Source organism: Tachyglossus aculeatus, unplaced genomic scaffold (genome assembly GCF_015852505.1).
Source record: "Tachyglossus aculeatus isolate mTacAcu1 unplaced genomic scaffold, mTacAcu1.pri SUPER_34, whole genome shotgun sequence".
Lineage (NCBI taxonomy): Eukaryota > Metazoa > Chordata > Mammalia > Monotremata > Tachyglossidae > Tachyglossus > Tachyglossus aculeatus.
In genome coordinates, this window is record NW_024044839.1 from 3,104,891 (window position 1) to 3,119,365 (window position 14,475).

At 50.4% G+C, this 14,475-nt stretch overlaps 1 protein-coding gene across 3 annotated transcripts in view; it reads left to right on the forward strand.

Annotated features, from left to right (window-relative positions):
• Positions 1-14,475, forward strand: part of RPTOR (regulatory associated protein of MTOR complex 1) — a 241,393-nt gene that overhangs the window by 141,902 nt on the left and 85,016 nt on the right. For all 3 annotated transcript variants that reach the window (XM_038741988.1, XM_038741989.1, XM_038741990.1), the window contains exons 12-16: positions 929-1,012; positions 2,110-2,220; positions 8,372-8,446; positions 10,320-10,385; positions 11,560-11,751. In XM_038741988.1, coding sequence (XP_038597916.1) covers positions 929-1,012; positions 2,110-2,220; positions 8,372-8,446; positions 10,320-10,385; positions 11,560-11,751 — 528 coding nt within the window. The remainder of the gene's footprint in view (positions 1-928; positions 1,013-2,109; positions 2,221-8,371; positions 8,447-10,319; positions 10,386-11,559; positions 11,752-14,475) is intronic.

Below are 14,475 nucleotides of genomic sequence, written 5' to 3' on the forward strand. Positions count from 1 at the left end.
TGGCTCAGTGGAAAGAGCCCGGGCTTTGGAGTCAGGGGTCACGGGTTCAAATCCCGGCTCCGCCAATTGCCAGCTGTGTGACTTGGGCAAGCCACTTCACTTCTCTGGGCCCCAGTTCCCTCATCTGTAAAATTGAGATTAAGACTGTGAGCCCCATGTGGGACAACGTGATCACCTTATAACCTCCCCAGCGCTTAGAACAGTGCTTTGCACATAGTAAGCGCTTAATAAATGCCATCATTATTATTATTATCTTCATTTTTCTTAGTCTCTTGTTCTCTCCCCTCAATAGAAATCACACGCACACACACATACCGTACCATGGTGTCTGTTGAGCACAGTCCAAGGCTCTGGGGACTATCCCCCACAAGTTAGAGACACAGCCACCTTCTCCCCCGGTCCCCAGTATCTCTGGCACTTTACCCCATATCGGGGTGCCCAGCTGAACTTGGTTGGGGGGCGGGAAATCGGTCCTGAGCGGCGGAATCTGTGTATTTGACTGGAAGAGCCACTGGGGCACCATTTTGGCTCCTCCTGCTGCTCCTCACAACTGCGGGTCTTCAACAGCCCTGGGGCGGGGAGGAGGGAAAGGAGAGAGAGAGATTGAGATTGAATAGAAACCTCAATCAGTTGATCCGTGGTATTTATTGAACGCTTACTGGGTGCAGAGCACTGGACGAAGCACTGGGGGGATTCCATCAATCGGTCGGTCGTGTTTATTGAGCATCTGCTGTGTGCAGACCACTGTACTAAGCGCCCGAAGACTCCATAAGCAGATATATTCCCTGCCCACAACGAGCTGACAAGCTAGAAGGAGTTTAGAGTGCAGTATAATAGAGGCGATAGATGCGGTTTCTGCAGTCTCCGGGCAAAGAAGCGTGCGTGCTACCGGGTGTTGACCTCCCTTTTTACCTCTCTGTTTCCTCAGGTTCTTCTAAGCCAAGTGCATCGACTGCGAGCCCTCGACCTCCTGGGGAGGTTTTTAGACTTGGGTCCCTGGGCAGTGAGCCTGGTGGGTATTTGGGGTCTCAGTACACAGGAAACGGGGGTTGGCGGCGGGAGGAGGGAGAGTAGGAAGGAGGGAGGGAGGGAGAAGAGGTATCAAATCCCCATTTTACCAAAGAAGAAACTAAAGTCCAAGAAGTGAAGTGACTTGCCCAGGGTCACCCAGCCGGAATGTGGCAGAGCCGGGATTAATAATTGTGGTATTTGTTAAGCGCTTACTATATGCCATGCACTGTACTAAGTAAGCGCTGGGGTGGAGACAAGGGGGAGGTAACCTCCATCTTACCTCCTTCCCTTCCCCACAGCACCTGTATATAGGTTTGTACATATTTATTACTCTATTTATTTTACTTGTACATATCGATTCTATTTTATTTTGTTAGTATGTTTGGTTTTGTTCTCTGTCTCCCCCTTTTAGACTGTGAGCCCACTGTTGGGTAGGGACCGTCTCTATATGTTGCCAACTTGTACTTCCCAAGTGCTTAGTACGGTGCTCTGCCCACAGTAAGCGCTCAATAAATACGATTGATTGATCGATTGACAAGCAAAGGGGGAGGGACAAGGGCCTTGTCCCTCATGGGGCTCACCGTCTCAATCGCTGTTTTACAGAGGAGGGAACTGAGGCCCAGGAAGTGAAGTGACGGGCCCCAGCAGGAATGAGGCAGGGGTGGGATTAGAACTCAGGTCTTCTGACTCTCAGGCCCCTACTTGAGGCATTAGGCAGGGCGGCTTCTCGTTCGTCCACCGTACGAACCAGCCTCCGAGCCCTCTCGCTCCACGCCCCAGAAGTGCTCTCTGAAGAGCAAGCGTGTTTGCGTCCGCCGGACAAGGGAACCGGAGGGCGGGAATATCCCGGTTGCACGTGTTGAGACGAGGAGGGCATCGCCAAAGAAGGGTTCCCACGACATTTAATTCCACATCTGGGCAGACGGGGCGGGATGAAAGCCGAGCCGAGCAGGGAATCTCGGGCGCGCCCACTCGACTTACCCCGCATCTCTCGTGCGTGGCGAGGCCGGCGTGGCCTCTGTAGGCCGGGACCGAGCCGCCCCCGCCGCCGCTGAGCGCGCTGATGGGTTTCCCCTCCTCTTTCGCCCTCCCCGCCAGGCCCTGTCGGTTGGGATTTTCCCGTACGTGCTGAAACTGCTGCAGAGCTCGGCTCGAGAGCTCAGGCCCCTGCTGGTCTTCATCTGGGCCAAAATCCTCGCCGTGGACAGCGTGAGTATCCGGGGCTGGCCCTCGGCTCGGCCTGTCTGTCACCGCGTCTTCTCTCTTTAAGTCGCACCGACTGACCGCCTCCTACAAGGCCATGCTTCTCCTAATAATAATGGAGGCATTTATTAAGAGCTTACTATGTGCAAAGCACTGTTCTAATCGCCGAGGAGGTTACAAGGTGATCAAGTTGTCCCACGGGGGGCTCACAGTCTTAATCCCCATTTTCCAGATGAGGTAACTGAGGCCCAGAGAAGTGAAACGACTTGCCCAAAGTCGCACAGCTGACTGTTGGCGGAGCCGGGATTTGAACCCATGACCTCTGACTCCGAAGCCCGGGCTCTTTCCACTGAGCCACGCTGCTTCTCAGCCAGGTCCCTCGTGGATGTGGGAGACAGCCCCCTGCCATGAGGATTTCTTTCATTTTTTTTTTTTTATGGTACTTGTTAAGTGCTTAATCTGTCCCAGGCATTCATTCATTCATTCATTCAATCAGTCCTATTTATTGAGCGCTTACCGTGTGCAGAGCACGGTACTGAGCACTTAGGAAAGTACAGTAGAAAGTACAATATAAGCAGCGTGGCTCAGTGGAAAGAGCCCGGGCTTTGGAGTCAGAGGTCATGGGTTCAAGTCCCGGCTTCGCCACTGGTCAGCTGTGTGACTTTGGGCAAGTCACTTAACTTCTCTGTGCTTCAGTGACCTCATCTGTAAAATGGGGATTAAGACTGTGAGCCCCCCGATCACCTTGTAACCTCCCCAGCCCTTAGAACAGTGCTTTGCACATAGTAAGTGCTTAATAAATGCCATCATCATTATTATTATTACAATACAACAATAAACAGGGACATTCCCCCTGCCCAAAGCAAGCTGGGTCAGTTATAATATCAGTCAGTTTGGGCACAGTCATTCAATCAACCGTATTTATTGAGCGCTTACTGGTGTTGTTCTCTGTCTCCCCCTTCTAGACTGTGAGCCCACTGTTGGGTAGGGACTGTCTCTAGATGTTGCCAACTTGGACTTCCCAAGCGCTTAGTACAGTGCTCTGCACACAGTAAGCACTCAATAAATACGATTGATGATGATGATGATGCAGAGCACTGTACTAGGTGCTTGGGAGAGGACACTAGAACAGTAAACAGACACATTCCCTGCCCACAACAAGCCGAAGGTCTAGAGGGGGAGACAGACTTTAATGTAAATAGAAAAAAGATACAGACATAAGTGTTGTGGGGTTGGGGAAGGGGGCGGTGAATAAATGGAGCAAGTCAAGGGGATGCCCAAGAGGAAAAGAAAAGTCAGGGAAGGTGGAGGTGGGACTTCAGTAAGGGTTTGAAGGAAGGGGAGAGTCCCCGTTGCACATTGGGCTCACCGTCTATGTTGGAGGGACTGGGATTTTAATTCCCCTTTTTTGGATGAGGAAACCGAGGCCCAGAGAGGTGAAGTGACTTGCCCCAGTTTTCACAGCAGATGAGTGCCGGAGGCGGGATTGGAACCCAGGTCCTCCGACCCCAGGCCCAGACTCTTTCCACTAGGTCACGCCGCTTCTCTGATTTGGAAGCGTTTCCCGTTGAAACTGAGAGTCGTTTTCCTGCCCCGGCCCACGGGCGGCAGGGAGGGGAGAGGGAGGGTGGCCTAGGTCAGTTCCCTCTCGCCAGTTCTCTGCCCCGAGTGTCGGGAGCGAGGCCCGTCCGTCACGCCCAGCGGAAGAGCCCCCTTCCCTCTCGAGCCCCCTTCCTCCTCCTCTCCGCCCAGCTTGGTTAGCCAGCGGTTAAGCCCCATTGTGTTTGACGAGCCCGTTTCCCCCCACCCACCCCCGTCACCGTTGTTCCCTCTCGTCTTTGTGGAGACAGGTGGTCACGGTTGACGGTTCCCATGACAATCAGACCCACGTCACCCTAATAATCGGGGCGTGCCGAGCACCGTTAGCATGTCATCCTCTCTCCCCTGTGACAGAAAGGCCCCGGAGCGAGTAGAGGAGCGTTGGCAGCCGTGACTCATCGGACCCGTCAGTCACGACTTGGGAAAGAGATCCCGAGAAGCAACGTGGCCTTATGGCTAGAGAGTCAGAAGAACCTGGGTTCTCATCCCGGCTCTGCCGCTTGTCTGCTGGGTGACTCCGGGCTTCTAGACTGTGTTGGGTAGGGACCGTCTCTAGATGTTGCCGACTTGTACTTCCCAAGCGCCTAGTCCGGTGCTCTGCACACCGTAGGCGCTCAATAAATACAATTGAATGAATGAATGAAGTCACTTCACTTCTTTGGGCCTCAGTTCCCTCAGCTGGGAAGTGGGGGTCAAGGCTGTGAGCCCCACGTGGGACATGCACTGCGTCTGACCTGAATAGTTGGGAATTTGTACTTCCCAAGCGCTTAGTACAGTGCTCTGCACATAGTAAGCGCTCAATAAATACGATTGATGATGATGATCTAAACGTTTAATAGATACAGTCCTTGCCCTCGTTGGGTTTCCAGTCCAGCCGAGGAGACAGGCACTTAAATAAGATACAGGTAGGTGAAGGAACAGGGTTTCTAGTGATGTACATAAGTGCTGAGGGGAGGAGGAGGAGGTAGGGCGATTAGTTGGGTGCTTAAGGGGTGAGGACTTCTGTGCAAAGATGACATAATAGTTCGGAGCGGGGGGATAGGGCAAGTAACTTCTCGGAGCCTGAGTTACCTCATCTGTAAAATGGGGATTAAGATTGTGAGCCCCATGCAAGTCACTTAACTTCTCTGAGCCTCAGTTACCTCATCTGTAAAATGGGGATTAAGATTGTGAGCCCCACGCAAGTCACTTCTCTGAGCCTCAGTTACCTTAGTAACTAAGCGCTTAGTACAGTGCTGTACTGTCAAGCGCTTAGTACAGTGCTCTGCACACAGCGCTCAATAAATACGATTGATTGATTGATTACCTCATCTGTAAAATGGGGATTAAGACTGTGAGCCCCCGTGTGGGACAACTTGATCACCTTGCATCCCCCCCCCAGTGCTTAGAACAGTGCTCTGCACATAGTAAGCGCTTAACAAGTGTCATTATTATTATTGTTATTATTATTATTATAGGGTGGGGAGGTAGGCTTGTCCAGAAGACTTCCTGGAGGAGGTGTGATTTTAGTAGTGCTTTAGAACAGGTTTCCGATTCTCTAAACCCCAGGGAGTCCATCCGTTCAGAACCAGGGAGGGGGTCTCTGTCCAAGACAGTCGGACCCAATTCCAGCCCGCGTCCCGACAGGAGCCTGGCGTTGCCGTTCTCCCCCACAGCCATGGAACTGCAGCAGAAGGGACTCAGGTTAGAGTGGAGAGAGAGAATTTCTTGAGCGGAAAAGTGAGATCCAGGAACAGGTGTACACGGAGGGGTTGGGGCATTCCTTTTAGTCTTTTTTCTGTTTTTCGTTGATCACTTACTATGTGGCAGGCGCTGGACTAAGCGTTAGGGTAGATAGAAGATAATCAGGTTGGATACAGTCCGTGTCCCACATGGGACTTAACGTTTTAACCCCTATTTTACGAGCGAGGTCACTGCCACCCAGAGAAGTAAAGTGATTTTGCCCAAAGGCACCCAGAAAAGTGGCAGAGATGGGATGAGAACCCGGGTCCTTCTGGCTTCCGGGCCTGGGCTCTGCCCATTAGGCTACGCTGCTTCCTGTCCCTCCGGTTCCCAGGGACGGGCTGTTTACCTGGAAGATGGGAATCACTCTGCTTTCCCTACCTTTCCTGGGTCGTGCCCTCCGCAAACGAACGTTTCCGCCCTGGATCATTTTTGCATTTAAACCTGGGGTAGGTGGGGAGCGTCCGGTACAGTCCACCAGTCCTGCTTACACCCCGTAGCATCTCTTTGGCCACGCCGTAGACTCGGTTCTCTGCAGTAATAAAAGAGCAAAAACACGATCTGCCCTTAGGGAAATTGGACCGGGGCGGGGGATTTGGGGATAACGCTGTAGCCTCCTCGCTTGGCACCCGTTCAATCCCCCTGCTGTCTCTTCTGCCGCAAACTGCCTCTTTAGCCGCCTCCCGCTCTGAAATATTCCGTTGCATCTTTCATTCCTGTAGCTGCCCGCTTTCAACAATTAGTTTTCCCCAAGTCCCGTCCCCCTCCCGCTCTCCGCTGCTGATGAAAAATGTATGAGTCCCTCGCTCCCCGTAAGGAGCCGAGCAAAATCTGAGCCACGACGGGAGTTGAAAGCGGCGTGTGGGGGCTTTTCTGCTTTTTGTTGGAATAGAAGTGTTACTCTCTCTCCCTCTCCCCCCCACCCCCCAGCCCCTCCATCCACTCTCTTCATTTCCCTCCTCCCTCTCTTTTTCTCTCTTGCTCTCCTCTCTTCTTCCTTCATTCCATCTCCTTGCATCCACTCCCTTCCTCCCTCCTTTATCTCTCCCCCTTCCTTCATTCAGTCGTATTTTTTGAGCGCTTATTGTGTGCAGAGCACTGTACTAAGCACTTGGGAAGTCCAAGTTGGCAACAGATAGAAACGGTCCCTACCCAACAGCGGGCTCACAGTCTAGAAGGGGGAGACAGACAAAACAAAGCATGTTCCCTCTTCCCTCTCTTTTCCCTCTCTTCTCCCTTCACTCCCTCCATCCGCCCTCTCCCCTTCCCTCCTCTTTTCTCTCTTATTTTCCTCTTTCTCTCCTTCCCTCTCTCCCTCACTCCATCTCTCTCCTCCCTCCCTTCCCTTTCCGCCTGACCTTAATGTGTCATCCATGAAGCCAGATCTGGCAAACGCAAAGCCCCGAGATAGATTTACCTTTGAGGGCTCTCAGCTGCCGCTCACCCTGATTGATCCAGGCCCCCTTAGCACGAGTGCTTTTCCAAAACGCACGGTGTTTGGCAAAGGGGCATCAGCCGCTCCTCGGGGGGCTCTGTATTCTCCCATCCTACGATTCCAAGGCTGCGCCGATAGAGCAGGAGAGGTTTTGTAAAGGCTAAGGAGCCAGCTGCAGGGAAGAGTGTTTTCACCAGCACTTGGGCTCGAGGCCGAGAAACACTCTGTTCTGTACCATCGTAGTCCTGCGGAGAAGAGTGAAGCCCAGAGTTGATTGTTTGCTCTTTCAAAACTGTCTTTTTTTTCTCGCTATCTGGCTAATTCTCCGTCGGTTTTCTGCTGTCTGCCTCGCATTCTCGCTGTTGTGATGTTTTGTCTCTGCGTCTCTCCCTCTTTTTCTCTCTAGCCAGGCGCATTTGAAAAAGAAAGGCATAATAATAATAATAATTACGGTACTTGCAAAGGCCTTGCTATCTTAATAAATGCCATTATTATTATTATTATTATTATGTGTCAAGTAGTGTGGCCTAGTGGTTCGAGCCCTGGCCTGGGATTCAGAAGGACCTGGGTTCTAATCCCGGCTCTGCCGCTTGTCTGCTGTGTGACCTAGGGCAAGTCATTCCACGTCTCTGGGCCTCAGCTTCTACCTCTGGGAAACTAAGCACTCGGGAGGGTATAATATGACACATTCCTTGCCCACAGCAAGCTCATCATCATCATCAATCGTATTTATTGAGCGCTTACTATGTGCAGAGCACTGTACTAAGCGCTTGGGAAGTACAAATTGGCAACATATAGAGACAGTCCCTACCCAACAGTGGGCTCACAGTCTAAGAGTGGGCTCACAGTCTAGAGGTATTTTTTTTTTCCTTTGGAATGTGTTAAGCGCTTACCATGTGCCAGGCACTGTACTGAGCGCTGGGGCAGATACAAGCTAATCAGGCTGGACGTGGTCCACGACCAGGGTCCCACAGGCTTACAATCACCACAGATGCCACAGTTTACAGATGAAGGGACTGAGGCCCAGACTGAAGTTACCTAAGGCCCCACAGCAGACAACTGGCGGAGCCGGAATTAGAACCCAGGACCTTCTGACTCCCGGCCCCGGGCTCTACCCGCTAGGCCACACTGGTGTTTGCAAAGTGGTTCCCTCGTGAAGAGCACCGTGCTGCCCGCTGGGGTCTACGCAGTGGGAATAGATGGGACCCAGCCCCAAGGCCTCAAACGGCGACTCTCGCTGTTCCCCGCAACGAAAATTGGGTTCGAGGGGAGAAAATGATTAAAGCATAAAATATTCATCGTGCCTTCTCCGGTTCATACATCACACACGACAGGGAGAGATTCCCTTCGGGTTACAGCTCACGGTTTATGACACGGGGGGGTCTCTTTTTCCTTTTGCAGTCATGCCAAGCCGATCTGGTGAAGGACAACGGCCACAAATATTTCCTCTCGGTCTTGGCCGATCCGTATATGCCGGTAAGGACCGATGGTCTCCCCCGCCACCCCGTGAGGGTCACTTTGCGTTCCTGGGACAGGGCTCCTCTGAAGAGGTTTGTTCACGAACCGTTCCTCATTCATTCAGTCGTATTTATTGAGCGCTTACTGTGTGCAGAGCACTGGACTAAGCGCTTGGGAAGTCCAAGTTGGCAACATATAGGGACGGTCCCTACCCGACAGCGGGCTCACAGTCTAGAAGGCGGAGACAGAGAACAGAACAAAACATAGTAACAAAATAAAATAAATAGAATATGTACAAGTAAAATGAATAAATGTATTTATTTTAAAGGCCCTACTGAGAGCTCACCTCCTCCAGGAGGCCTTCCCAGACTGAGCCCCTTCCTTCTTCTCCCCCTCGCCCCCCTTTCCATCCTTCCATACCCCCATCTTACCTCCTTCCCTTCCCCAGAGCACCTGTATATATATATATATATATATATATATATATATATATATATATATATATATGTTTGTACATATTTATTACTCTATTTATTTTACTTGTACATATCTATTCTATTTATTTTATTTTGTTAGTACGTTTGGTTTTGTTCTCTGTCTCCCCCTTCTAGACTGTGAGCCCACTGTTGGGTAGGGACTGTCTCTAGATGTTGCCAACTTGTATTTCCCAAGTGCTTCGTACAGTGCTGTGCACACAGTAAGTGCTCAGTAAATGCAATTGATTGATTGATTGATAAATTTATTTATTCTGGTCCACCAAAGAGGAAAATCCTGTTTCATTCATACAGTGCCGAAACAGGGCCTTCTCTCCCTCCTTTTCTATCTCTCCTTTTCTCTCTCAAACACACAGTCTCTTTCTCTCTCCCTCTCCCCCTTCCCCTGTCTGTCTCTCCCTTCCTTTTCACCATTCCGGTAGCTGCAAAAATCGCGCAGGCAGATGGGGAATCGGAACTCCAGGACTCAGTGGCCAAAATGGCATTTTGCCATTCTGGGGGAGAATCATCTTCCATCCCTGGCTCAGTGGAAAAAGCCCGAGCTCTGGAGTCAGAGGCCGTGGGTTTGAATCCCAACTCCACCACAAGCTTGCTGTGTGACCTTGGGCAAGTCACTTAACTTCTCTGAGCCTCAGTTACCTCATCTGTAAAAATGGGGATTAAGACTGTGAGCCCTACGTGGGACAACGTGATCACATTGTATCCCCCCCAGTGCACGTAGTAAGCGCTTAACAAATGCCATCATTATTATTATTATCCCCTTCATCAATCGTATTTATTGAGCGCTTCCTATGTGCAGAGCACTGTACTAAGCGCTTGGGAAGTACAAATTGGCGACATATAGAGACAGTCCCTACCCAACAGTGGGCTCACAGTCTAAAAGGGGGAGACAGAGAACAAAACCAAACATACTAACAAAATAAAATAAATAGAATAGATATGTGCAAATAAAATAAATAAATAAATAGAGTAATAACTATGTACTAACAGGCTCAATCCCCTTGGTCAGTGGTTCCTGGGTTCCTGGTTCCCTGTCCCTCAGTTTATCCATTCTCCCCAGTGCCCAAGCCCGGCTCAGGGAGCGCCTGCTTGATGGGCAATTGACGAGCAGCGAGGCTTAGTGGATAGACCGGGGGCCTGGGTGTCAGGAGGACTTGGGTTCTAATCCCGACTCTGCCACTTGTCTGCTGTGGGACCTTGGGCAAGTCACTTCACTTCTCTGGGCCTCGGTTTCCTCATCTGTCCAAGGGGGATTCGCTCCCTGGTCACCCTTCCCCTTAGATTGAGACTGTGGGGGTAGCTAGGTTCTCTTTGGATTAACCCCAAGTAAAGCGAAAAGTGGAATATTATCATCTTCATTATTATTTATTAATCCTTTTCCCAATTTTTCAATCGAGGCTGAACACAGGACCATGACGGCCTTCATCCTGGCTGTGATCGTCAACAGCTACAATACTGGACAGGTGAGTGAAGGAGACGGCGGATTGTTCTTTTTTTAATGGGATTTAAATTCTCACTACGGGCGAGCCACTGGACTGAGCGCTGGGGTAGAGCCACGCTAATCAGGTTGGGCACGGTTCCTGTCCCACATGGGGCTGACAGGCTTCATCCCCATTTTCGGGGTGAGGTCACTGAGGCACCGAGACGTGAAGTGACTTGCCCCAGGTCACACAGCAGGCAAGCGGCAGGGGCGGGATTAGAACCCAGATCCTTCTTACTTCCAGGCCCGGGTTCTATCCAGTAGGCCGTGCTGCTTCTTAATTTCCCATCAACCTGACACTCCCTGACCTTGTCTCTGTGCTGGGAGGAAAGTTGCCTTAGAATAGATTTCAGAGCCTGTAGCCTGTAAGCTCTTTGTGGGCAGGGATTGTGTTTATCAATCAATCAATCAATTGTATTTATTGAGCGCTTACTGTGTGCAGAGCACTGTACTAAGCGCTTGGGAAGTACAAGTTGGCAACGTATAGAGACAGTCCCTACCCAACAGTGGGCTCCCAGTCTAGAAGACAGTAGGGATAATAATAATAATAATGATGGCATTTGTTAAGCGCTTACTATGTGTAAAGCACTGTTCTGAGCGCTGGAGGGATACAAGGTGATCAGGTTGTCCCCCGTGGGGCTCACAGTCTTAATCCCCGTTTTCCAGATGAGGGAACTGAGGCTCGGAGAAGTGAAGTGACTTGCCCAAGGTCACACAGCAGACATGTCAGGCCTTCCCAGACTGAGCCCCTTCCTTCCTCTCCCCCTCGTCCCCCTCTCCATCCCCCCCCCATCTTACCTCCTTCCCTTCCCCACAGCACCTGTATATATGTATATATGTGTGTACATATCTATTACTCTATTTATTTTACTTGTACATATCTATCCTATTTATTTTATTTTGTTAGTATGTTTGGTTTTGTTCTCCGTCTCCCCCTTCTAGACTGTGAGCCCACTGTTGGGTAGGGACCGCCTCTAGATGTTGCCAACTTGGACTTCCCAAGCGCTTAGTCCAGTGCTCTGCACACAGTAAGCGCTCAATAAATACGATTGATTGATTGATGTGGCGGGGCCGGGATTCGAACCCGTGACCTCTGGCTCCAAAGCCCGGGCTCTTCCCACTGAGCCACCCTGCTGCTCTGTCCGTGTCCTTGGTAGGAGGCCTGCCTTCAGGGGAACCTGATCGCGATCTGCCTGGAGCAGCTGAACGACCTGCACCCGCTTCTGCGCCAGTGGGTGGCCATCTGCCTCGGCCGCATCTGGCACAACTTCGACTCGGCCCGCTGGTGCGGGGTGCGGGACAGCGCCCACGAGAAGCTCTACAGCCTCCTCTCCGACCCCATCCCCGAGGTGAGGCGCGGGGCCTTCCCCCGGGGGACCCCGGCAGCGCTGACGGTGTAGTAACGATGGTATCTCTTGTATCTCTTACTACATGCCAAGCGCTGGGGGGATACAAGGTGATCAAGTGGTCCCACAGCCGGGGGGGCTCACAGTCTTCATCCCCATTTTCCAGATGAGAAAATGAGGCCCAGAGAGGTGAAGTGACTTGCCCAAAGTCACACAGCCGACAATTGGCGGAGGTGGGATTGGAACCCGTGACCTCCGACTCCAAAGCCCGGCTTCTTTCCATGGAGCCACGCCGCTTCTCTAAAATGGGGATGATCTGTAAGATGGGGATTGAGACCGGGACCCTCAAGGAGCAGCGTGGCTCGGTGGAAAGAGCCCGGGCTTTGGAGTCAGAAGTCGTGGGTTCAAATCCTGGCTCCGACAGTTGTCAGCTGGGTGACTTTGGGCAAGTCACTTCAGGTCTCTGGGCCTCGGTTCCCTTATCTGTAAAATGTATATATGTTTGTACATATTTATTACTCTATTTATTCCAGCGCTTAGAACAGTGCTTTGCACATAGTAAGTGCTTAATAAATGCCATCATTATTATTATTATGGGGGACGGGGACTGTGTGCAACCCGATTTGCTTGTATCCACTCCGGCACTTAATACAGGGCCCGGCACATAGTAAGCGCTCAACAGATACCACAGTTATTATTATTACTGTACTTAGAATGGACTAGGGACAGAGTGGCAAGTAGATTCTCAATCTCCCCACCCTACTCATTTAATAACAATAATAATAATAATGATGATGGTATTTGTTAAGCGCTTATTATGTGCCAAGCACTGTTCTAAGCGCTGGGGAGATACAAGGTGATCAGGTTGTTCCACGGGGGGGCTCACAGTCTTCTCAATCTCCTGACCCTACTCATTTAATAACAATAATAATAATGATGATGATGATGGTATTTGTTAAGCGCTTACTATGTGCCAAGCACTGTTCTAAGCGCTGGGGAGATACAAGGTGATCAGGTTGTCCCACGGGGGGGCTCACAGTCTTCATCCCCGTTTTGCAGATGAGGGAACCGAGGCCCAGAGAGGTGAAGTGACTTGCCCAAAGTCACACAGCTGACAATTGGCGGAGCCGGGATTTGAACCCGTGACCTCTGACTCCAAAGCCCGGGCTCTTTCCACTGAGCCACGCTGCTTCTCTATCCTAGAACTTAGAGCAGTGCCTGGCACATAGTAAGTGCTTAACAAATACCACAGTTATCATTATTCATTCATTCATTCGATCGTATTCACTGCGTGCTTTCTGTGTGCAGAGCACTGTTCTAAGCACTCTGGAGAGGACAGTACAACAACAGACAGATTGAGCCCACTGTTGCCAACTTGGACTTCCCAAGTACGGTGCTCTGCACACAGTAAGCGCTCAATAAATACGATTGATTGATTGATTGTTGGGTAGGGACCGTCTGTATATGTTGCCAACTTGTACATCCCAAGCGCTTAGTCAATCAATCAATCAATCAATCAATCGTATTTATTGAGCGCTTACTGTGTGCAGAGCACTGTACTAAGCGCTTGGGAAGTCCAAGTTGGCAACATATAGAGACGGTCCCTACCCAACAGTGGGCTCACAGTCTAGAAGACTGTGCTTCTGTAGTCCAGTGCTCTGCACGCAGTAAGCGCTCAATAAATGCGATTGATTGATTGTTGGGTAGGGACCATCTCTATATGTTGCCAACTTGTACATCCCAAGCGCTTAGTCAGTCAATCATATTTATTGAGCTCTTACTGTGTGCAGAGCTCTGTACTAAGCGCTTGGGAAGTCCAAGTTGGCAACATATAGAGACAGTCCCTACCCAACAGTGGGCTCACAGTCTAGAAGACTGTGCTTCTGTAGTCTAGTGCTCTGCACACAGTAAGCGCTCAATAAATACGATTGAATAAATGAATGAATGAATGAATCAATCAATCGTATTTATTGAGCGCTTACTGTGTGCAGAGCACTGTACTAAGCGCTTGGGAAGTCCAAGTTGGCAACATATAGAGACGGTCCCTACCCAACAGTGGGCTCACAGTCTAGAAGACTGTGCTTCTATAGTCCAGTGCTCTGCACGCAGTAAGCGCTCAATAAATACGATTGAATGAATGAATGAATCAATCAATCGTATTTATTGAGTGCTTACTGTGTGCAGAGCACTGTACTAAGCGCTTGGGAAGTCCAAGTTGGCAACATATAGAGACAGTCCCTACCCAACAGTGGGCTCACAGTCTAGAAGACTGTACTTCTATAGTCCAGTGCTCTGCACGCAGTAAGCGCTCAATAAATACGATTGAATGAATGAATGAATCAATCAATCATATTTATTGAACGCTTACCATGTGCAGAGCACTGTACTAAGCGCTTGGGAAGTCCAAGTTGGCAACATATAGAGACAGTCCCTACTCAACAGTGGGCTCCCAGTCTAGAAGACTGCTTCTATAGTCCAGTGCTCTGCACACAGTAAGCGCTCAATAAATACGATTGAATGATGAATCAATCAATCAATCAATCAATCGTATTTATTGAGCACTTACACTGTGTGCAGAGCACTGTACTAAGCGCTTGGGAAGTCCAAGTTGGCAACATATAGAGACAGTCCCTAGCCAACAGTGGGCTCACAGTCTAGAAGACTGTGCTTCTATAGTCCAGTGCTCTGGACGCAGTAAGCGCTCAATAAATACGATTGAATGAATGA